Here is a 22943-nt window from a genome sequence, read left to right as displayed (position 1 = left end):
TTCTTTCTTTCTTTCTTTCTTTCTTTCTTTCTTTCTTTCTTTCTTTCTTTCAAAGATTTAATGAAGTGCCATGTAATTGTAGCTACTAGTGTTTAATGTTTAATAGACTGGTTCTGTGGTGTTCTAATCATTTAACACTCTGTCATCCTTGAGAAAGTGGTTCTTTCTTATTGAACACATTCTCTCTGACAAAATCACCAGCTGCTTTATTTTTCTATTTATTACAGTTAAACAGTTGATGAGGTCTGAAACTTGACCAAACTGCTCAGCTGAGATGTTTTTCCACAATAGACACTGTACAAATGTGCGTGTATAAGGACACAGTTGGGTGGTAGTATTTTTTCGTTAATGTGAACATTGATTAAACAAAGCAGTCCTGCCTTTTAAATCTTGTGGCAGCTCAGAAGGGAGGTGCTTAAGAACCTTAACTACTATGTCAGATGACAAAATACTTTTTTCCATTTTGGAGATTGGGTACTGCTCACACATGATGTATAGGGCTAAATATATGCTTGTTTCCTTGCACCTGTGTACTTCCTCTTCTCTCCCTCCCTTTCCTTCCCCTGTAGGCAATAAATGGCCATTTTGCAACTGCATACCTTTGTCTTGGTTTTTTACTCTTTATCTGTGCAGTATGTGTCTGCTTTTAGGTGAGTATATCTCTTGGAAAGTTGAAGTAGGAAGCCAAGGTAATTCAGGCAAAAAATTACAAATTTATGCTACATATTTTTTCTCTGATGAACTGCTTAAACAATACTTGTTTAGAATAGATTTGGAAGTTAGCTATATTTATGACTTGCTTTGGCTGAAGAAATCTGAGCAGAGAGGAACATGTGTCACATCTGAGCAGAGAGGAACATGTGTCACTTCTGAGTGAAGCTTTAAGACCCAGTGTGCAATTTGCCATATTCCCTTCTCTTGCCTTGGTGATAATGTGGAAGCCTGAGTTGAGATCCACCTTCCCATCCTAGATCCTTGAGTGACTTTGATGAGCAGAGCTCCCCTGCCGCCATGCACAGAGCATGTAGGTTGAGTGAGAACTGCCAAATCTCAATGTCTTCTCAAACTGAAGTTTTGTTATTGCAGTATGAGCTAGCCCATCCTGATCTACAGTCATCAGATCTGCCCAGTTACTGACATAAACCACTCTTAATTAATAGGTGGACCTCTCAAGACCCAGAGTAAACTCATTCAATAAATATTCAAGTATCTACTATGAACAAGCTGCTTTGGGGATATAAAGTTGGACAGGTTCCCTGTCTAAGTTCCATTTATGACACAGAAAATATCAATGTATTTTATTCATAGTAAAGGTATCTAAAATCTTAGAATCTTGGAAGGGGGGAGGGAAAGGGCACACAGTGAAATAATTAGTAATTTTGAAACTATGGGGATATTCAGTAAAAATATGATTTTAAGACACAGTGTGATTAAGACCACATTGTTCTTGAAGAGCATGAAACAAACTGAGCTATCCAGTTTAACAAGGGCTTAGGGAAGATAATGGCAGATTCTTCTGGAACAGATTGCGAACATTGACAAATCTATAGGCTAAAAGCTCAGTACCTACGGATTGGTCCTTTTTACCCAGGATCCAATACAAGCCTGTCACTGACCCCAAGAACCCTCTCTTTTTGGAGGCCTTGATGTTGGCCAGCCTTTAGGAAGTACTCCAAAAGTAGAGTCACTTGAAGTGTATCTTGAAGGGACCAGGTGTTGAGACACTGGCTTATTAAGATACTCCTAAAATAGGGCAGTCAAGACACTCACCAAGTGTCCTTGCATTCCACCATGTGACCTTGATCAAAATGTACCCTTCTTGGTAAAATAGGTGTAAGAAATGAAATGATTCAAAAAGCAGACACCAAGACCAGCTTGCATACGGATCATTTATTTGGAGAAGTGATCCCAGCAAAGAGTAGGGTAGGAACAATGGAATATGGAAAACCAAGTCAAGGGTACAATTTTGAGCTGAGCACCTCTGTGGGCGACTGGGGCGTAACCTTGCTATTGACCCTTTCGGAGCTGACTAGAATGCACCTCAAAATTGTCTTCATGAGGGATGGGAGAGGAGAGTATTTATGGGCTCCCATGAGAAAAGGGTGTTCATTCTTTTTCCTATGTTTGTGCATCTGTTGTGCTGAATCCAATATAATAGTGGATAAATGGGGTGGTGCAGAAAGCAAAAGGCAAAGTGCTGTTAAACTTGTCTGACATTGGTTGCCAAGCTATGATGTGCATAAGGAATGAGCTGAGAGGATGTGAGGCAGAGCACAAGAGTCTGACACAATGACGCACTAATCTCAACAAAATACGGAGTAGGAGAACAAGGTACAGTCCATTGTTGCAACTGATTCAGAGGCTATGATTAGTATTTGTCACCTTCTCTCTTGCAGATTTTACTCAGCTTTGCACCAGCACACCATTGGGTCTAGATTGCTTTTCTAAGGTTTGGTAATCCAGACCTTCATCCCGACGAGATGTTTTGTGCTTGTTGGGCATGTTTATGGAGTTTGCCCAGTCATCCCTACACATGAAAGAACCAAGAGCTGCCCCATGAATCCCTTGGATTCTAGATATGCTCATTCCTGCCTCCCGTTGTGTAGCAGCAACCCTACCTTCTCATGTTAATATGATGTATTTTTTTTTTAATGTTTATTTTTGAGAGAGAGACAGTGTGAGTGGGGGAGGAGGAGAGAGAGAGAGGGAGCCACAGAATCCAAACTAGGCTCCAGGCTCCCAGCTTTCAGCACAGAGCCTGATGTGGGGCTCAAACCCACGATCCATGAGATAATGACCTGAGTCGAAGTCGGCCGCCCAACTGACTGAGCCACCCAGGCGCCCCTATGATGAATTTTCTATACCAGCATTGTGAGCCCCAAATGACCCCTTCCTGGGGACAGCCTACATCCAATGCCTGGGAAGTTAATGAGTATTATTAAGGTTCAGTCTTAGTCCACCTCAGCACCTCTGAAGTGCCATCCCATCCTCAGAGTTTTCAACTAATTGCACATTAATCTCTATTTCAGAATATGCTTCCCAAGGAACACAACCTGCCACATCAAATTTCAAGGAATCATGCCAGCAGCAGGTTTTGACTGCCTCCAGGACTTCTTGCTAAGACTTAGATCTTGAATCACAGTAGAGTGCCACCGTGCCAATAAATTGTTCCTTATGCAGTCTTCCTTAGGTCTCTCAGATATAACACTTTCAAGATCCACTTCCATGTGTTTCTTTAGTCCTTGGTCATAATGTTAGCCCAGGCCTTGGAATTCTCTGGATGTGGAAGCTAGTTTCTTCTGGCTTAAGTGTTGTATACCTCTGCTCAGGCAGTGCTGTGATGTCACTAGTTACTGATCTCAAGTTCAAAGAGGGGAGGCATGTGTGGATCTTAAGGAGGACAAGCAGTCTTTTGGGGCACCTTCTGCAAGTAAGAACTTTGCAAGTCATGCAGGCAAAGCGAAATTTCTTTGTTCTAGCAAGAGACAGGGCTGTAAGAGTTCAAGGACATCTGGGAATTTGAACTTCTCTGGCTTTTCTACCAGATGTTCCCATTCCAGGTTTCTGAGTTTCACTTTGACACCCTTGAAGATTATGCTTATATTCATTGTGGCTCTGCTACTATTATATAAATCATGGGCCTGATTTTTAGCACTGTTTGCCCCATGGCTACTGAAATAATTATTAAGCACTGCCCTGGATTCACAGCATATCTTGAGTTATAGCTGGGTAATCTGAGCCTGTCATTTTATTTTTTCAAGATGTCTGAAGTCAGTTTTGAGAACCAGACAGCCCCACAATTCTTACACTTAAAATTGTGCCATGCTATTTAAATGCTACTGCTTCTCATGTAGCCAGTGCTTCTCTTCCAATTGTACTTCAGATCCCAGTGAAAGCATACTGGGGTCATCAACCAACAATGGAGTGACTACAGAGTGATCCAGGTCCAGAAGCATTTGCCTTGTTGGGCTACCTCTGTTAATTTTTGTCTTGGCCTAAGTTTCTCCAAAAGACAGCCTGGAAGATCTTCTTGCAGGTAGTTGATGTTGGGATGTGATCTTAAGAAACAAGAGAGGACACTAGGAAGAGTTGAACAGGGAAAGAGGGAAAGCCAGTTCAGTGGTGAGTTCTTGAGCTGATCACTTCTGTGAGCAGCTGAGACTTGATCCTACCAGGAACCCTCCGAAGAGCCAAGTAACATGTGCCTGTAAGTGTCTATCTGAGGAGTGGAAGGGGAGATTTATCCATTGGATCCTAGGCTCTCTTGGTCAAAGTTCACTTACCTGGATGTTAACTCTCACATATGTTCAGGCTCAGCTTTTATCCTCAAATATGACTTGGGGGATCTTGAACTTCTGTTAAAACAAGCCAAGGCAATGTACTTAAAGTTACAATAGCAAACGATAAAGTTCTTATTAAAATAAATTTAGAGAACCCCTGTGTTTTCTAAGCATATTATATATACTTGTACCCCTTTATTGTAGATCATGGAAAATATGTAAATTAATATAAAAACTAGAATTTACTCATATAGGGCTTATTTTGTGCCGGGCAATATTTATATGCTTTATATATAAGAAATCATTTAATCTTCACAACAACCCAATAATATATGTACTGTAATTCTCTTAATTTTTTCAGGTGAGGAAACAGGCTCAGAGAGGTTAGTACTCAATAGCTGTGTAATCTTGGTCATGAGTTGGTGTAGGATACAGGAAAGGGCTCTTCAGCAGGTCAAGACTAGAGTGCAAGTGGCCCCTCCTATTGGGCCATGCAGAACTATGGCATTAGAGTTCCAGCTGCTGCTACACAGTGGGAGAAGGGAGGAATATATTTGGCATCTAGGTGAACATTTGAGTGACTCTTGGCATTTCCTTGCTCCATTTTGCTGTTAAATTGACAAGTGTAAGAATCATGGCCTGAAAAGGGCATGGTAACCAGGTTCTAGGTTACTCTACTAGATCAGCTACCAAGAGCAGTAGAGATGCTAGTTGAGAATGAGAGGAAGCTTAGGGTGAGTGGCTAGTGGAGGAGGGAGATGGTGAGTATCATTTGTAGCCCCTGAACAGCTGCAGCACGAAACTAGTTCTTCTTACTAATCTTTCCCTTGTAAGTTTTGGGGGGCAGAAGATGCAGATGCTTTCAAAATGTATTATATAAAACAAGTGACTGAGTGGCTCAAAGTGGTGTTGTGGTGTTCCCTCTTCAGGACTGAAACACTCTTTCATCTGAGAGGACTCTCCACTGAAAATGCTTCTGATAAGTCCTCTAGGCTGAGGAGGGACAACTGCCTTACCCAACATTATGCCCCATTCTGGGAGGAGTTACCCATCTGTGGCCAATGGCTGGTAAATGTAGGCTTAATAAGTTAATAAGCCTTCATATCAACATGTGACAATTCTGAATGGACATGGCCATCTCTAGAGTCACCATGGCAGTGGTTGAGGTCTTTGTTGTGACTGCATTGCTTTCTTTACTTCCCAGGTTTGATCCTGGCACTCTCCAAAAAACTTTCTGAATGCCAGTCTCCATCTCAAAATCTGTTTCCTGGAATATCCACATGGTAGGTAATTACAGTAGGCCTCTCAGATTGTTAGAATCTTAACTAAAGAAAACTATAGTACTTGACATATATGATAAGTTCCTAGTATGTATATGTGTATATATTTCATATATGTGGGATATATTACATATATAAGTATATAAAACACTTAAAGAGGGGCAAAACATAGAAATAAACATGTAGCCCTTATTTAAAAGATCTGAACATTAAATGGTGCAACTTATGGGGATTTATGGTCTCTCTATATGGATTTGGTTTAGAAGTGTCTATAATAAGAGATTGCATTAGTTAGGATTCAGTTGAAAAAACAGAAACGACTCTATTTTAGTCAAGATGAGTATAATGTAGGGAATGGGTTAAATGGGGAGAAAAAAATGAAGTCAGTGGATAGTAAAGCAAACCCGAGATTAGCAGCATCCAATAGCCACTATAGCCTTTAAGCCACTGGAAATCAGGAGAAGATGGGATTACTAGCTCCAAGAAAGTGGGTTTACCTGTCAGGAGCTAGAACCAAGGCAGGCACCGCCTGTGGGAGGTGGTGTCACAAAGGGAGGTTTATGTTTTGGGGCTGGGATCACAGAGAAGACTCAGGAGTCTGCTGGAAATGCTACCTGTAGCAGAAAGGCCCTGGCTTTCTTTCCCTTCTTCCTTACAGTTTTCTACCATGTCTCTCATTGGCTAAACCTAGCCAGAAGTGACTGGCAAAGAAGCCTGAAAAATATTGCTAGCCAGGGGTATATTCAGAATAGAGGAAAGACTGAGGAATGCATGTGGGAGAAAGCAAGCAAATATTTAGCATACACTTTTTTATTCTGTATCTGTTCTCATGCTTCTAGCCAATTTTTTTCTTATACTTTACCTGCATTGTCTTTTTTTATTTAGTGTGGTAAAAAACATAACATTTGTTGTCTTAACCATTTTTAACTGTTCAGTAGTGTTAAGTATAGTGTTAAGAAATCATTGCTAAATCCAATGGCTTCCTATGTTTTCTTTTAAACGTTTTGTAGTTTTAGATCTTACATTTCGGTCTTTGGTCCATTTTAAGTTAATTTTTGTAAATTAAGTAAAGTTTATTAACCTTAAGTAAAGGTCTAACTTCATTCTTTTGCATCAGATATTTATTTTTCCTTGCACTATTGAAAAGACTGTCCTTTCCATTGAGTGGTCTTGGCACCCTTACCAAAAATCATTTGGCTGTTTACATGAAAGTTTATTTCTGGGCTGTCTCTCTATTCTGTTCCATTGGTCTAAGTGTCTGTCTTTGTGCCAGTACCACAGTGTTTTGATTACTGCACCTTTGTAGTAAGGTTTGAAATCAGGAAGAGTGCATCTTCCAGCTTTGTTCTTTTTTTTTTTTTCAACATTGTTTTGGCCATTTAGAATCCCTTGAGATTCCTTATAAATTTTAACATAGGCTTTTCTATTTTTTTTTTAATGTAATTGAGATTTTATAAGGATTGCATTGAATCTGTAGATCACTTTGTGTATGGACATCTTAACAACATTAAGTCTTCTAATCCATGAACATAGAATATCTTTCCATATATTTATATCTTCTTTTATTTCTTTTGACAATGTTTTGTAGTTTTAATCGTGTCTCTTACTTCCTTAGTCAACTCCTAAGGATTTTATCCTTTTTGATGCTATTGTAAATGGAATTCTTTTCATAATTTCCTTTTCAGATTGTTTACGGTGAATGTACAGAGGTGCAACTGATTTCTGTGTGTCAACTTTATATACTGTTGATTTTCTGACTTCATTTATTCGTTCTAACAGTCTTTTACTTTTGTAGAATTTTTAGGGTTTTCTACGTATAAGATTATCATCTGCAAATAGAAATAATTTTATTTTCTCCTTTCAAATTTAAATGCCTTTTATTTATTTTTCTTGCCTAATTTCTCTGGCTAGAACTTATATTACTATATTGAACAGAATTGGTAAAATTGAACATCTTTCCCTTGTTTTTAATCTTAGAGTAAAAGCTTTCAGTCTTTTACCTTTGAATATGATGTTTACTGTTGGTTTTCATATATGGCTTTTATTATGTTGAGTAGTTTCCTTCTATTCCTAGCCTTTTCAGTATTTATATCATGAAAGGATGTTGAAATTTGTCTTCCTTAAGTTGTAAAGTTAGGTTGTTGTTTTGAGCTTTACAAAAAAAGAGAAATCATAGCTATAAATGTCTCCCTTAGTACTGCTTTTATCGTATTCCATAAGTTTTGGGGTGTTGTGTTTTTATTTTCATTTTTCTCTAAACATTTTCTAATTTCCCTTGTGATTTCTTCTTTGTGCCATTAGTGGTTAAAAATGTGTTGTTTAATTTCCACAAATTTGTGAATTTTCCAGTTTCACTTATTGATTTTCTAAGTTTGTCCTGTTGTCTGAGAAGATAGTTCATATGGCATCTATATTGGCCTACTGCCTCTGGCCTCCTAAATTTCTGATGAGAAATCTCTTGATAGTCTTAAGAGTTTCTCTTTGTGTTTGGCTTTTGAAAGTTCATTGAGCTTCTTGGATGTTTATATTTATGTTTTTATTTTATTTTTAATTTTTAAAAATATTTTTGAGAGAGAGAGAGAGAAAACGAGTGCAAGTGGGGGGGGGAGGGGCAGAAAGAGAGGGAGACACAGAATCCGAAGCAGGCTCCAGGCTCTGAGTTGTCAGCACACAGAGCGCAACATGGGGCTCGAACTCAAGAACCATAAGATCATGACCTGAATTGAAGTCGGATGGTTAATGAACTGAGCCACCCAGGTGCCCCTTTGTCTTTCATCTAATTTGGGAAGTTTTCACCCATTATGTTACCCAAATATTATATGTGCCCCTTTCTCTTTTTTTCTGGGAGTCCTACAAAGTGGATATGTTAATCTGCTTGATGGTGTCCCACAGGTCCCACAGGCTTTTTTTTTTTTTTTCCTTTAATTTTTTTTTTTTTTTACCTTCCTCAGTCTTATAGTTTCTTTCCATTGTCCTATCTTCAAGTTCATTAATTCTTTCTTCTGCCTGCTCAAATATGCCTTTGAATTCTTATAGTGAACTTTTCATTCCAGTTATTGAATTTTTCAGCTCCATAATTTCATTTTAGTTTCTTTTTTGGTTTTCTATTTATTGATATTTCCAATTTGTATATACATTTTTTCTTTGCTTTATTCACATTTTTCTTTGTTCTTTTAGCATCTTTAAGACAATTGTTTTAAAGCTCTTTATAATAGATCTGCCACCAGGGCTTTTTCATTTCTGTGGTGTTGGTTGTGATCTCTCCTCTTTCATTTGTGATTTTATCAGTTTGCGTCCTTTCTCTTTTCTTTTTGAGCAGTCTGGATAGGGGTTTATTCTTTCAAAAACAGTCCTTAGTTTCATTGAACTGTTCTACTGTTGTGTTTTCTTTTTTTATTCTATGTTGTTTATTTCTGCTCTAATCTTTATTATTTCCCTTCTTCTGCTGGCTTTAGGCTTTATTTGCCATTGCTTTTCTTGCTTTTCTAGCCCCTTTAGGTGTAAGGTTAAGTTGTGTATTTGGGAGCTTTCATGCTTCTTCAGATAGGCCTGAATTACAATGTATTTTCCTCTTAGGACTGCCTTTGCTGCCTTCCAAAGGGTTTGAACTGTCATGTTTTTATTTTCATTTTTTTCCACATATTTTTAAATTTTTTCCTTAATTTCCTGGCTAACCCATTCATTCTTTAGTAGAATGTTCTTTAACCTCCATGTATTTGAGGGCTTTCCAACTTTTTTCTCATGGTCAATTTCAAGTTTCATAGTGTCACGATCTGAAAATATGCATGGTATGATCTTGATATTTTTGTACCTTTTATGGGCTTTCAGTATGCAGATATCTTTAGGTCTAAATGAGTCTCTTTTTTAAAAAATGTATTTTAAATTATATTTACTTATTTTGAGAGAGAGAGAGAGAGAGAGTGGGGTAGGGGCAGAGAGAGAGAGAGAATCCCAAGCAGGCTCTGTACTGTCAGTGCAAAGCCCAATATGGGGCTCAAACCCATGAACTGTGAGATCATGACCTGGGCCAAAATCAAGGGTTGGAGGCTTAACCAACTGAGCCACAAGGCACCCCTAAAATGAGTCTCTTATAGGCAGCATATAAATGGTCTTTTTTTTTTTTTTTTTTTTTTTTTTAAGTCTATTCCAATACCCTATGTCTTGATTGGGGCACTTAGTCTATTTACATTCAGAATGATTATTGAAAGATATGAATTTAGTGCCATTGTGTTTGTTATCTATAGATTTTGTGTTTCTGGTGATGTTTTCTGGTCCTTTGCAGTCTTTGCTGTTTTCCACTTAGAGTCCCTCTTAGAGTTTCTTGCAGGGCTGGTTTAGTGGTCACAAACTCCTTAAGTTTTTGTTTGTCTGGGGAAGTCTTTATCTCTCCTTCTATTCTGAATCCCAGCCTTGCTGGATAAAGGATTCTTGGCTGCATGTTTTTCCTATTCAGCACATTGAATGTTTCATGCCACTCCCTTCAGGCCTGCCAAGTTTCAGTGGACAGGTTTGCTACTACCCTTATGTGTCTACCCTTGTAGGTTAAGGACCTTTTGTCCTTAGCTGCTTTCAGAATTCTCTCTTTACCTTTGTATTTTGCAAGTTTCACTATGGTATGTCATGGTGTTGACCTGTTTTTGTTGATTTTGAAGTGAGTTCTCTGTGCCTCTTGGACTTGGATGCATGTTTCCTTCCCCAGATTAGGAAAGTTCTCAGCTATAATTTGTTCAAATAAACATTCTGCCCCTTTTTCTCACTCTTCTTCTTCTGGGACTCCTATGATGTGGATATTGTTTCATTTCACAGAATCACTTAGTTCTCTAATTCTCCCCTCGTGATCTAGCAATTTCCTTTCCCTCTTTTTTTCAGCTTCATCATTTTCCATAATTTTATTTTCTATTTCATCTATTCTTTCCTCTGCTTCTTCAATCCTTGCTGTCACTGTATCTAGTTTATTTTGCTTGGCATTTTTTTTTTTCATTTTTTAATTTATCCTGAGTAGTTCTTGGGGTCTTTGATCTCTGCAGCAAGAGTTTCTTTGCTGTCTTCTATGATTTTTTCAAGTCCAGCTATTAGTCTTATGACTGTTACTCTAAATTCTTGTTCAGATACATTGTTTATATCTTTTTTTGAGCAAGTCTCTGGTTGTGATTTCTTCTTGACCTTTATTATGGGGAGAATTCCTCAACTTGTCATTTTGGCTAAGTTTCTGTCTTTTGAGTGTTTTAAAAGCTTGTTATGTGTTCTGCACCTGAGAGTACTACTGTATTAAAAAGGGCCTGGGACAGGGCCTGACACTCCTAGAAGTGTTTCTGGTGTATGCTGTGTGCACTCTGCTGTTGTGTTTTGGGTGCTCTTTCCCACTTGTCAGTCCTCAGCAGAGCTCTTCCTTGCTTGCCGTGGTGGAGTGTTTGGACCTTTAACTAGGTGCAGTTTGATTTGTCTGTTGAAGTAACTCCGGGGGGAAAAAAAGGTGGGGGGAGCCTGATCCCAGAAAAAGAAAAATGAAAGGAGAGAAAAGAAAACCAAATATAGAATAAAAAAACTATAACGCTGATTCCAAGGAAAGAGAAAGGGGAAAAAAAGGAAAGAAAAGAATAAGAAAAAAAAAGAAAAGAATAAGAAAAAAAAGAAAGAGAAAAGAAGGGAAAAGAATAGAATAAAAAAGCCTGATTCAAAGAAAAAAATATATATATAATAAGAGATGACAAAAAAAATGAGAAACTATGAGCCTGATTCCAAAAGAAAAACAGAAGGAGGAGGAAAGAAAGAAAGAAAAAAAGAATTGTCTGTTGGTGCCTGGGGGTGGTGATTGTGCTGGTCTGGAGGAAAGGCTGGCTACATATTGGGTCAGTAAGTCTTGCTCCAGTAAATAAGCAGTTGTCAGGCATGGAGGGAGCAGGGTTTGGGGTAAGTGGGTCCCACCTCCACTGGGGGCCACTTCACTGCTCTCTGAAGTCCAACCATGTTGGTGATGGTGGGAAAATGGTGTCATCCCAATCTCTCCTTCCTGGACTGGGGATCTCAACCCATGCTATTCAGGTAGCCCTCACAGAATAGCGAGGGCAGCTCGGCCAGGTCCTTTAAGACTAATGGTTTTGAATCTCAGCCATGCGCCAAGGAGAAGGCGCAGGCGAATTGTGGTGCGGGGCAAACTGGGTCTTTTTCAGAAAGTGTTTCTGTTTATTTCTTTCCCATTGAATGAGCCATACTTTCCTATTTCTTTGTATACTTCGTGATTCATTTGTTGTTGCTTTTGAAAACTGGATATATAAATGTATAATGTGGTAATTCTGAAATCAGATTCTCCCCTTCTCCGGGGTTTGCTAGGTTTTGTTTTGTTTTTGTTTTTTGACGGTTGTAGGCTATTTCTGTGCCACAGATCAGCCTGAGGTCTTGATGTGTTATTAGATCTTTTGTGAGCCTGTGCCTTTCCCTAGGCATGCAGGGTCATTTTATAATTTTAGCTGTAGATACGGTTTTTTTGTCTTTAATGTTCTGGAGGCTCCCAGAAGGAGAAAAAGAGAAAAATGAAAGGGGGGAGGGGATGCTACTGGCCCTTTAAATACCTTGGAAGTCCCTTCAGCCAGAGCAGGAGGGCTTGCAACCATGAGGGGAGAGGGGAGCTACCATAGCATTGGCTATGTTACTTTGTTTCTTTGCACTGCTGTGATCAGAAGCAGCACTCAAAGCACAGATCACCAATATTTGAAGGACGGGATTCTTTTTGCTCACCCTGGCTCCAGAGAGCTGTGTGTACTGCTGCCTGCCATGTAGCTGGGGTGAGGCAGCAGCTACTGTGCTAGGACCTGACATTGACCAAAATTAATCACACTTTATCTTCCAAAGCCTCTCCCGGAAGTTACAATAGTCTTCAATAGGCTCCAGAGTTCTAAAAACTTACATCAGACAATTTTCTGCCAGTGCAATTGTTGTCTAGGTGGGGAGACAGATTCCTGGTGTTTTCTACTCCACCCTTTTCCCAGGATCCTCCTCCACTTCTAACTATTTATAACATCAATGTGACCACAATCTATTGCTGATACATAACAGGATGCAACTATCCTTTATATGAATATGCTCCTTTCACCAAAGAATTTCTTAATACTGTGGCGAAAGGAATGTCTTCTGGACGATTCAAGTTGAGGGTATGGTTGGGAGTGGCTAAGCAGTTTGTATGTTATGAATCTACTCCAAATTCCCATCTCTAGGATTCTCTAGACTCCTTAGCCTATGCTATGCTACCCAGTATGGTATCTACTAGCCTCATGTGGTTATTGAACACTTGAAATAATGATTTTAAATATATATATTGGATTAAGATATGGGTACTAGAAAATTAGAAAACATGTATGTGGCTCACATTATATTTCTGTCTGGTAACAGTGTTCTTCAGTGTGCCAGGAAAGTTCTTCCATCTCTACTTTATACCTTTTTAGCTTTATTTTACTAAGCTAATAGGTAGTTAATGCTACCCCTAGTGCTTGAGCCAACACATTGAATCCTGAATTCCAGGTAAGTATAGCTTTGTCAATAAATTCAACGTGATCCAATCTTTATTTCATTCTAAGTACTCTTAGAATATATTTTTCTATGGTCTGAATGATTGTGTCACTCCAAAATTTATGTTTAAATTCTAACCCCCCAAAGATGATGATATTAGGAAGTGATGCCTTTGGGAGGTAGTTAAGCCATGAGGGTGGATCCTTCATGAATGGTACTAGTGCCTTATAAAAGAATATCCAGAGAGATTCTATGCCCCTTCTACAATGTGGGGACACCGTAAGAAGGTGCCATCTATGAATTAGGAAGGGGGCCTTCACCAGAAGGTGACCATATTGATACCTTGATCTCGGACTTCCCACCTCCAGAACTGTAAGAAATAAATGTCTGTTGTTTATAAGCCATCCAGTCTGTGGTACTTTGTTATAGCAGCCCAAACAGACTGACATTTTCTCATACATGTTCCCCATATTTCTTTCAATACAAATTGACAGAATTCTGCAACCCCTCTTGTGTATTTTCTATCTTTTATTGGAGCAGGTCCTCACTTTTCCATCTGGGCTGTGTTGGGTGGAACTCTTGTTGTGAGACTAGAGAAAATGATGGGTGGTTAGCATGGCTTCTGCAGAGATTAAGCATTCTCTTCTCAGGCAATTGCCACAAGTGAAGTCATGTAAATGTTTTTATGCAAGTGAAAATTGGGGTGTTCACTTGGCCGGTTGACAAGAGGGGAACTGCTTCTGCTAAGTAGGAAGGTCCAAGGAGCTGGAGAGTTCACAGCCTCTACTGTCTATCCAAATGTCACCATCCAAAGTCTCAGTGAAACACTCTTTTCTATCCAGGGCCCTTAACTTAGCATAAAATACTTTTTTTCCTAATGTCTTATTTATTTTTTGAGCGATAGCATGAGCAGGGGAGGGGCAAAGAGAGGGGGATCCTTCAGAGGGAGGATCCGAAGCGGGTTCCTCACTGATAGTGCAGAGCCTGATGCAGAGCTCAAACTCATGAACTGTGAGATCATGACTAGGGCTGAAGTTGGATGCTCAACCAAGTGAGCCACACAGATGCCCCTTAGCATAAAATACTTGATAAGAAATTTAACTAATGTTGCGGCAACTTTGAATCCTGTATTATTAAGACTTGGGCCTGATTTTCAGCCATGTCTGTCCTATGGCTATAGGACTATAGAATGTGACTACATAGCTTAAGATTTTGTCTTAAAACTTCAAGGTGTTAGGGTTATCTTTGTGAATACTCTTCATAATTCTTGTTAATCAAGATTATTATAATGGTCGAGTGTATCAGTTACTTAAACAAAGCCTCGTCTTTACCCTGTACTTTGTCTCAAGAAAACACAGCTTATAGTTGAAGTAACTATGATGTCACTAATGCCACAAATTACTAGTGTAAGGTCTTCACTGCATTTGTCAAACAGATGATAACTCAATCCCAGTTCCATGTTGAGTATCAGTCTCCTGTGACCATTCCCGGTATGAAGACTGTATCAGTAAGGAGCCATTCAGGGAAGTAGAAACCACTCTGGATATACACAAACAGAAGAGATTCAGTGCAAGGTATTCATTACACAGGTAATGGAAGAACTGAGAAGCCAAATAAGTAAATACTGAGACAATCCTGAAGTTGGGAAAAGCAGGGAACTGCTACCATCATTTTGGTGGATGGAGTGTAGGGAGGACAGAGTGTTACCAAAGCTCAGAAACTGGGCTATATAGTAAGAGCTGGAACCTCTCAGTGGCAATCTTGTAAGATCTGAAATACATAGGAATGATTGTCCCATGGGAGCTGATGTCATGGAGGAAATAGCCACTGACAGGGATGCCACCAAAGCAAAGAAAGAGAGGGCAAGATACCCTGGCTTTTTCTCTTCTCCCACCTGCATATATCCCAGCAAGGCTTCCCATTTGCCAAGTCTAGTAAGATGCCACTTGTCAAGAGAGCCTGGGCAATGTAGACCCTGAGATATAGGCAGAACTAGGGAAGATTGGGAATGGATCTGAGAGCAAGCAGGCAGATGACCAGTTCAAGAAGCATATCCCTTTCCTTTAACTGTGTACACACTCAGTGGGGTGGTGGCTTCATGAAGATGATATGGTACAGACCTTGCTTCAGAAAAGCTTGCAAATATATGGCTGTATTTATGTCATTAGTATTAACAGCATGAATAGTAGATGGATTTTGTAGCATTATTTCCTGGTAGGACTGCCTACATATTTTTTATATATAGAAGAAATTATCATAGATATCTTACGGGAGGCATGAAATTACTTAAAAGAGCAAGCTTGTAAATAAGATTCTATCTAAGCAGTTCTCCTTATTCTGACTACTTTATACAAAATTTAGCCTGTTAAGTGAGAAAATAAGAAAACTCAAAGAACAACACACACCTTCCCTCCTGTAAGCTTGGCTTTCTTTAGTAATTTGTAACTACATAGCCAAGGTGATCTGTCTAAATTTAGTAGTACCACAAATGTGCTACTAAACATACAGAGAAAAAATAGTATGGAAAATCCTGCTTTAAGATATTGATTTCTGTGGAAACTTTAATCTTTATTTTTAGTATTTCCACATCTATAAAATATTCTATGGAGGGAGAAGGGGTCCCCTTCTTTTAAGAGTCTTATTCAAAGCCAAAAATACTGTTGAAAAACTTTTTGCTTAGGCCTTTAATAGTTTGTGGACTGTACCTACCAAAAATCAGATAAATTTGAAAAGTTTGCATTCTATATCAAGCTTCAAAAAAAAAAAAAAAGGACTTTGTGTTTTGAATATGTGAATTCTTTACTCTGCGATCAGGAAGTTAGACTCAGGCATTGAGTTAATAATCCATGGAACAGCTTCCATTTTTTCCCCTCCAATGGAAGGGAAAAAGTTTTGTTTGAGAGGCTGACAGCGTGAGAATGTACCACTTCTTTTAATCCTCCAGACTGGGTTTCTCCTCGACACAATTGGCCAAACAGTTATTTCTGAAGAGTTGTGGATGCTATCCACACGACCAGGTTCTCCAGTTGACATGGGAATGCCTTCCATTAGAACGAGGGGATAGCTTTGGTAATCACCATAAACCTTTGGCTTTACAAACAGCTTACAAACCATGTGACATTAAATACTGGATTCAGTACGAAGAAGGCAAAAATGAATGTATCTTCTACTCTCTTGATGAAGGCCAGCACATAGGCATACTTTTGGGGAAAAAAAATAGAACCATTAGGAGATTCATAGGGAAAAGTTAGGGAGGTGAGAGGATACCAAAAACTAGGTTCTTTTTGCAACTTCATATTTTTGGAGTGTCATCTTTGCACAGTGCACTCCATGTTTATTAAATTAATTCATTAAAGAAGACTTAGAAATATGATAGCCCTTCAAATATTGGAGAATTATTACCATATGGAAGAATAATTAATTATTGAGACCCTCTTTAATAGCTTCCCTTTGTTCTTAATTTTCCTCCCCTTAAAAACACACTGAACAATAAATGCAAGAGTTTAAAAATTGTCAGAAATGTTTAGGAATTGACTACATAGGGACTTCCTTGCTACCATTCCTGGAAACACCATAGGAAAAAATATGGTTTCTGTAGATGAACAGGCTAGATGACCACTAACTGACCACTAGTTGGCTTCCCAACTCTGGCACTAAGAATTATAGAATCTTCAGTTTTCACTGTTGTTCAGATAGTCATGTTCATATTCATTAATAAAAAGTATCTTTAAAATATTCAAAGAATTAAAATATAAGTGGGGCTGAAGGAAACATAATGACCAATTTATGTAATAAATTGAAAAAATATATATAATTGAATAAAAATATATAATTGAAAAATAGTTGAACTCTTCACTGGACATAATTAAGCCTCTTTCATTCTGCAGAAAGTTCATTACCCTCTCCTCTTGAAGGAGAAGGTGGGAAATAAATTTGACAATGAAGGAAAGGGAAGACGACTTGTTTTTTTTTCCCTCGTGTCTTACTCATGCACTCATTTTTTTTAAAGTTTATTTATTTTGAGAGAGAGAGTGCGTGAGCAAGCGCACACATGCATGCTTGGGGGAGGGGAAGAAGGGCAGAGAGAGAGAGGGAGAGAATCCCAAGTGAGCTCTGTGCTGAGCAGGCTCCATGCTGTCATAGCAGAGCCCAATGCAGGGCTGGACCTCACAAACCATGAGATCATGACCTGAGCCGAAATCCAGAGCTGATCACTTAACTGACTGAGCTACCCAGGTGCCCCTACTCTTTCAGAGAAGCGTGTTAGTGGAGTAGTGAACCCAGAAGCCAAATATCTGCCAACTCTTAAACATCAAATCACTGACCTTGGTCCTCATTTTATTGTACATTTCTGTCACATTCAATCATGATAATTCTGAGAACTTTCCATTTTCTTGGCCTTTGTGAACCTTCAGAAGAGTTGAAAAAGACATGGGAAAAACCATTTCTTTCCTATCTATCTTGTTCCTTTTCTTTCTCTCTCTCTCCTACACTTGAATTATTCCAAGCATCAGCCGTACTTGCTTCCTTTCCTATTCGTTATTTCAGCCATCATTTTTGCTTAGATGACTCCCATGTCTATCTCCACCCTTGATCTCTTTCTTTATTTTTATCCCTCTGTTTCTGACTGCTTCTCTAGAAATTCTTGGGCACATCTAATTTCACTATATTCCAAATTAAATAAATCTTTCCATTATTAGTCCTTTTCCTCCTCTTGGTTTTTTAGGTAACGTAACAGATTCCAGTCAAGGGTAGTCTATGGTTTGGGGAGCTGTGGAAAGAAAGAGGTCAATCAGATATATTACAGATGTGTGACCAGTCGGACTTGATAACTAATATCTTCCTCCAAATAATATCCATGTTATTAAGTACATACCCATTATTACTAATTTAAGTTGTACAGAGGGTCATTGATAGACTATTTACTTTGCTGATTTATAGTTTTACTTATAAGGGACTTCTAAAAGTTCAGTACTAAACTCCATCTGTCAACTCTATTTATTATGATTCAGGCTCTTAATTGTCTCAAATTCACCTTCCGTTCTGTGGATATCTGGGAACTTAATCACCACAGTTTGGGTGGTGGTGGTGATATGTGTATGCTTGCTATAGTGTAAGGACAATATATAGATAAAGGACAAGAAAAATTTTATCAACTGTAGACATTCATAAAAATGGAAAACTTATCAAGGAATTAATTGAGTCTATAACTCCGGTGCCTCTCCTCTGTATACTTCTTCCTCAAATTTCAAGCCACAATGAATGGAGTTTGTTATTGGCCTACACTGACCTTCTTTTTTTTTTTTCTCTAATGTTATCTATGGGTATTCCTCTGACAAGATAACATTCTGAGTACAAATGGAATAAATGGAAATGGTTCTTTGTCTGACAGGGCTGAACTGTGTTTTAAACATCTGCTTTCTAAATACCTATTAAAGAACTCCTCCAAGTAGATGCCATTATCTATCCATGGAAATACTCAGCTGTCTGGAGGGACAAGTGTAATATCATATGGTCTCTCAGTGTTTCTTGCTGTGTCCTGAAAACAAATGCAAGAGGGAGAGAAATAAGATCCTTTCTGCTATATATGCCAAAGGCCTGAGAGTGCCTTATATTATAGTTTTTAAAAGCAAGTGTTGTATTTACTGGTCTATTTGCCAGAATTAGGCAATTACTATACACAATTCTAATCTTGCCTGTCTGAAAATGAAGTTGTGGGACTGTCCTGTTTTAATAGAATTGTGTACTCATGGGCAACCGGTTTTTCTCTAGTGACGGTGCCCTGTGTTTTTCTCAGGGATTCAAGGAGGAGAGTCTTATTGGAAAGAAGGAACAGGAGAACTATTTGCTGTGTTCTGCATTTCTGCTTCCCTGATCTGTGACTCAGAGAGGTGTCAAGAATAGGGTCTGGGATGACTTTGAGAAGAAAGGAGAGAAAGTAGTTGGTTTTTTAGTGGTGGTGATGTTGAAGAACTGGTAATAGAAGAAAGTTCCAGGACCTGGTGGAAGCAATAAAAATGGTTTATCCCACATGTTGGTTGTAGGTTTATGCTAGTTAACATGCTATACCCACAGCACAGCTATTGTATTTGCACTCATGTGTTATAACTATGAATATGTAAAAGCTTTTTTTAAATCAATAGCAGTTTTTTAAAAATGTTTTTCAGAATGTATATGCAGGAAAAATAATTGGATAAAAATGCCTGTAAATGGTTACTATTTAATTCATTTTTATATTCTACTTCTTTTCCATTTAACATTATACCTTAGGCATTTCTCCAGGTTAATAAATACACTTCGAACCCACAGAATATTGGAAAGCCATTTAAAATGTTTTAGTTGTGTTATCATAGGGCTAAATTTTGTATTGAATACATAAATTGCTTCTAATATTTTGCTATTATATATCTCTGAAACTAACGTAAAAGTGCTAAATGTTTTCCTTGTCAATATCAAAACTTTGCTGACACTGAGTGGAATTGCAGAGAAGCATTAAGATATTACATGACTCATACCTAGTCACATATGGAAGCTTGGGTTTCCAAGCCACCTCCACTGTTAAAACCCAGGAAGCCAGGGGTTAAACTCCTAGCAGATGGTGCTGCTGCTCATGATGCTGCTGACTGAGCATCCCAGGAATTTAAAGACTTGCTTAAACAGGGTTAATACATGGCCTGTGGGAAGACAGCTGGTCTGTAGCAGAATTAGAGGTCAGGAGGTGAGCCACATTTCCCTGAAAACAGAGGACTCACAAGAGCCAGAATCAGTGAAAGCCATTTAGGGAAAGGAAAAAGTAGAAAGGTTTTATTTAAGGGAGTAATTGAATGAGAGGGTAGATGGTGCCAGGGTAGAACAGAGTAACTACTAAATATGGAGGAGAAGGATGGGAGCATGAAGGACGAAAGAGACAAGGATGGCAGTACACTGCCCCCACAGCCTCCACTCTTGAGATGTGGAAAGAGACCATACCTCCAGCTCATTTCCCAACCCCAGCATTCGTTGATTGACTTATGTTTTTGCCAGTATGTGGATGTGTGTTAGGAGAGCTTTGATCTTGCCAGGCTGTTAGGTATTTAACATGGCTAATTCGCTCTTTAAGAGGACCCAGTGGGATGTTATCAAGTTGGAAGAAGATATTAATGTCTTAGAATTAAAATCTCATCAAGGACAGTGACTGACATCTATTGCAGTCCAAATTCTGTCAATGCCTTGAGGATTTATTCTTTGTGGAATGCTTTATAGATACGGTAGGGGTTTGAAGTGAAAAAAAAAAAAATACTCAGCTCCCAGGTAGTTTATTATGTAACAGAAGGGTGGTGGATGACAAAATTAGATTCACCAGGACCTATAATACAAGGTGACTAAGAAACCTGGTACAGAGAGAATGATAGGAAGTTCAGAAGTAAGAAAGAGACAAGAATCAATAAAAAAAAAACAGTTTTTTTGAAGGATGTAGGAAAATATTAGCAAAGATGTAGGAATGTATTAAAAATGAAAGAGGGGCGCCTGGGTGGCTCAGTCGGTTGGGTGGCCGACTTCGGCTCAGGTCATGATCTCGCGGTCCGTGAGTTCGAGCCCCGCTGTCGGGCTCTGTGCTGACAGCTCAGAGCCTGGAGCCCGTTTCAGATTCTGTGTCTCCCTCTCTCTAACCCTCCCCCGTTCATGCTCTGTCTCTCTCTGTCTCAAAAATAAACGTTAAAAAAAAAAAAAATGAAAGAAATCACATAAGCAAAGGTACAAAGGGACTGTCCCCTTCCCAGCACCTAAGCATGCATATATTTCATCTTAAAGTACTCAGAGATCTCTTTATGGAATAAGTCAACCTAACTTCAATTCTTTTGTAAAATAGTGTTCCATTAATGTATTTTGAAAATTTTTAATGTTTATTTATTTTCAAGAGACAGAGTGCAAACAGGGGAGGGGCAGAGAGAGAGAGGGAGATGCAGAATCTGAAGCAGGCTCAGTCTCTGAGCTGTCAGCACAGAGCCCAACTTGGAGTTTGAACCCACAGACCATGAGATCATGACCTGAGCCAAAGTCAGAAGCTCAACCAACTAAGCCACCCAGGTGCCCCTCATCAATATATTTTGAATATTTAAAGACTCCGTTTTTGCATGGCCTACAGAATGATACAAGGAAAGACTATGGGCTTTAATGCTAGACAGATTTGGTACCAAATTTTAATCTATTTCCTAGCTGTGTGACCTTGAATAAATTACTCACTATATCTGAACATTTTTTTTATCTATAAAAATTGGGAATATAAGAATGAACTTGAAAGTTGTTGGAAGAATTAAACAGGAAAATGTTTAACACAACTTGCTTGGTAAAGGCGGACATAGCACCCTTGTGCTGTCTGGACAGCCACTTGCTGCCTCCTTAATAACACCAGAGGGCGACATCATCCCACTCTTATATCAAAGGCTGCAGGCGTGAGAGCCTTCTTTGCAGATAGGATTTTTCTAAATGCCTAAGCAAGGGAGGGAGCAGAAACTGTACTGCAGAACATGAATGAGGCAGTAAGAGAGAAACCATGCAAGGTCTTTGGAGCAGCTGCTGTGGCCCTCTATGGCAACAGCTGTGTATAAAGATACCATCAGAAGGCACTATTCCAGCCCTCTATTTCTGCCAGCTGGGTTGGGAGTCTTCTGGTAGTAAGAGAGCAACAGAACCTTGGATTGGGCATCTGATCGACTTGATTACTACTAGAAAACCACTGTGCTTATATGATATCTCCAAAAAGGCTGTTGAAATTTGTCAGCTACAGAGTCAGAACTATGGTGACCGTGTATCCTGGTTTGCGAGTACAGTCCTGGGTTATGCCTGGCATAATTATTAATAGTGCCCCTTTTATTCTCGAAGTGTCCCACATTGAAGGATGAGTTACATGGCTACCATACTCAGAACATTAGGAGGTATACTCACTAATAGTGTGATCTGACCTAGTAAGAGTCTTCAGGTGAAGTTAAGACCACGCATGGACTTTGGGCTCAGAAAGTGACAGATGTATCTGAGTTAAAATCCCTGCTTTGTTTGTGTGTCATTAGCAAGTTATCTAACCTTTATAAGCCTCAGTTTCCTGATGGATAGATTAGACATAATAACAGAACATGAATGCATTGTATCATCTAATCCTAATTAAAGTGCTTACCAGTATCTTTGGCATGAAGCAGTACATGGTAACTATCCTTGTTATTTTTAAGATTCATGATAAGATTCAGACTATCTCCTTAGCTGTATTGGTGGAAGAAGGGGGTGAAGAAATTGAGGACCAAAATAAAATGAATTGTTCAAGGTTATAAGACAATTATTGAGTTGCTCAAGATCAGAGCCAAAATGAGCACCAATTTCTCAGAACTCTCTGGTGCACCAAGATGGTTGCTATTTCTATGGAGATTATTCAAGGTTAAAGAAGTGACCCAGTTTCTGTCCTGAAACTTGTAGCAAATACTGAACATGTTCTGCAGCTTAGAGGACAATAGATATTTGACTACTGCATTTTTCTTTGTATTTTATTGCAAAAGTTTCAAACATGAATACGAATAGAGAATCTTGTTGTTTTTCTTAAATTTTATTTAAATTCCAATTAGTTAACATACAGCGTAATATTAGTTTCAGGTATACAATATACTGATTCAACACTTCCATACAACGCTCAGTACTCATCACAGCAAGTACACTCTTTAATCCTTATCACCTATTTAACCCATCCCCCTACCAACCTCTCCTCTGGTCACCATCGATTTGTTCTCCATAGTTAAGAGTCTGTTTCTTGGTTTGCCTCTCTCTTTCTTTCCCTTTGAAGAGTAGAGAATCTTGTGATGAACACACCAGTATATTGACCTCTATCAAATCATGCTGTTATGTTGTACTTGCTCAA

At 38.8% G+C, this 22943-nt stretch overlaps 1 protein-coding gene across 2 annotated transcripts in view; it reads left to right on the top strand.

Moving 5' to 3' along the window:
- Positions 1 to 22943, top strand: part of CNOT6L (CCR4-NOT transcription complex subunit 6 like) — a 182774-nt gene that overhangs the window by 119056 nt on the left and 40775 nt on the right. The window contains exon 12 of one of the 2 annotated variants that reach the window (XR_007458117.1): positions 5485 to 5563. Coding sequence is in view for 1 of the 2 variants with exons in the window: in XM_049632093.1 (XP_049488050.1) it covers positions 5485 to 5490 (6 nt within the window). In the remaining variant the exon portion in view is untranslated. Of the gene's footprint in view, positions 1 to 5484; positions 7396 to 22943 lie in introns of those variants that run through there. The other variant, XM_049632093.1, reaches the window with a different exon arrangement.

The sequence above is a fragment of the Panthera uncia genome, chromosome B1, assembly GCF_023721935.1.
Source record: "Panthera uncia isolate 11264 chromosome B1, Puncia_PCG_1.0, whole genome shotgun sequence".
NCBI lineage: Eukaryota > Metazoa > Chordata > Mammalia > Carnivora > Felidae > Panthera > Panthera uncia.
This window is presented reverse-complemented; position numbering and strand designations above follow the sequence as displayed.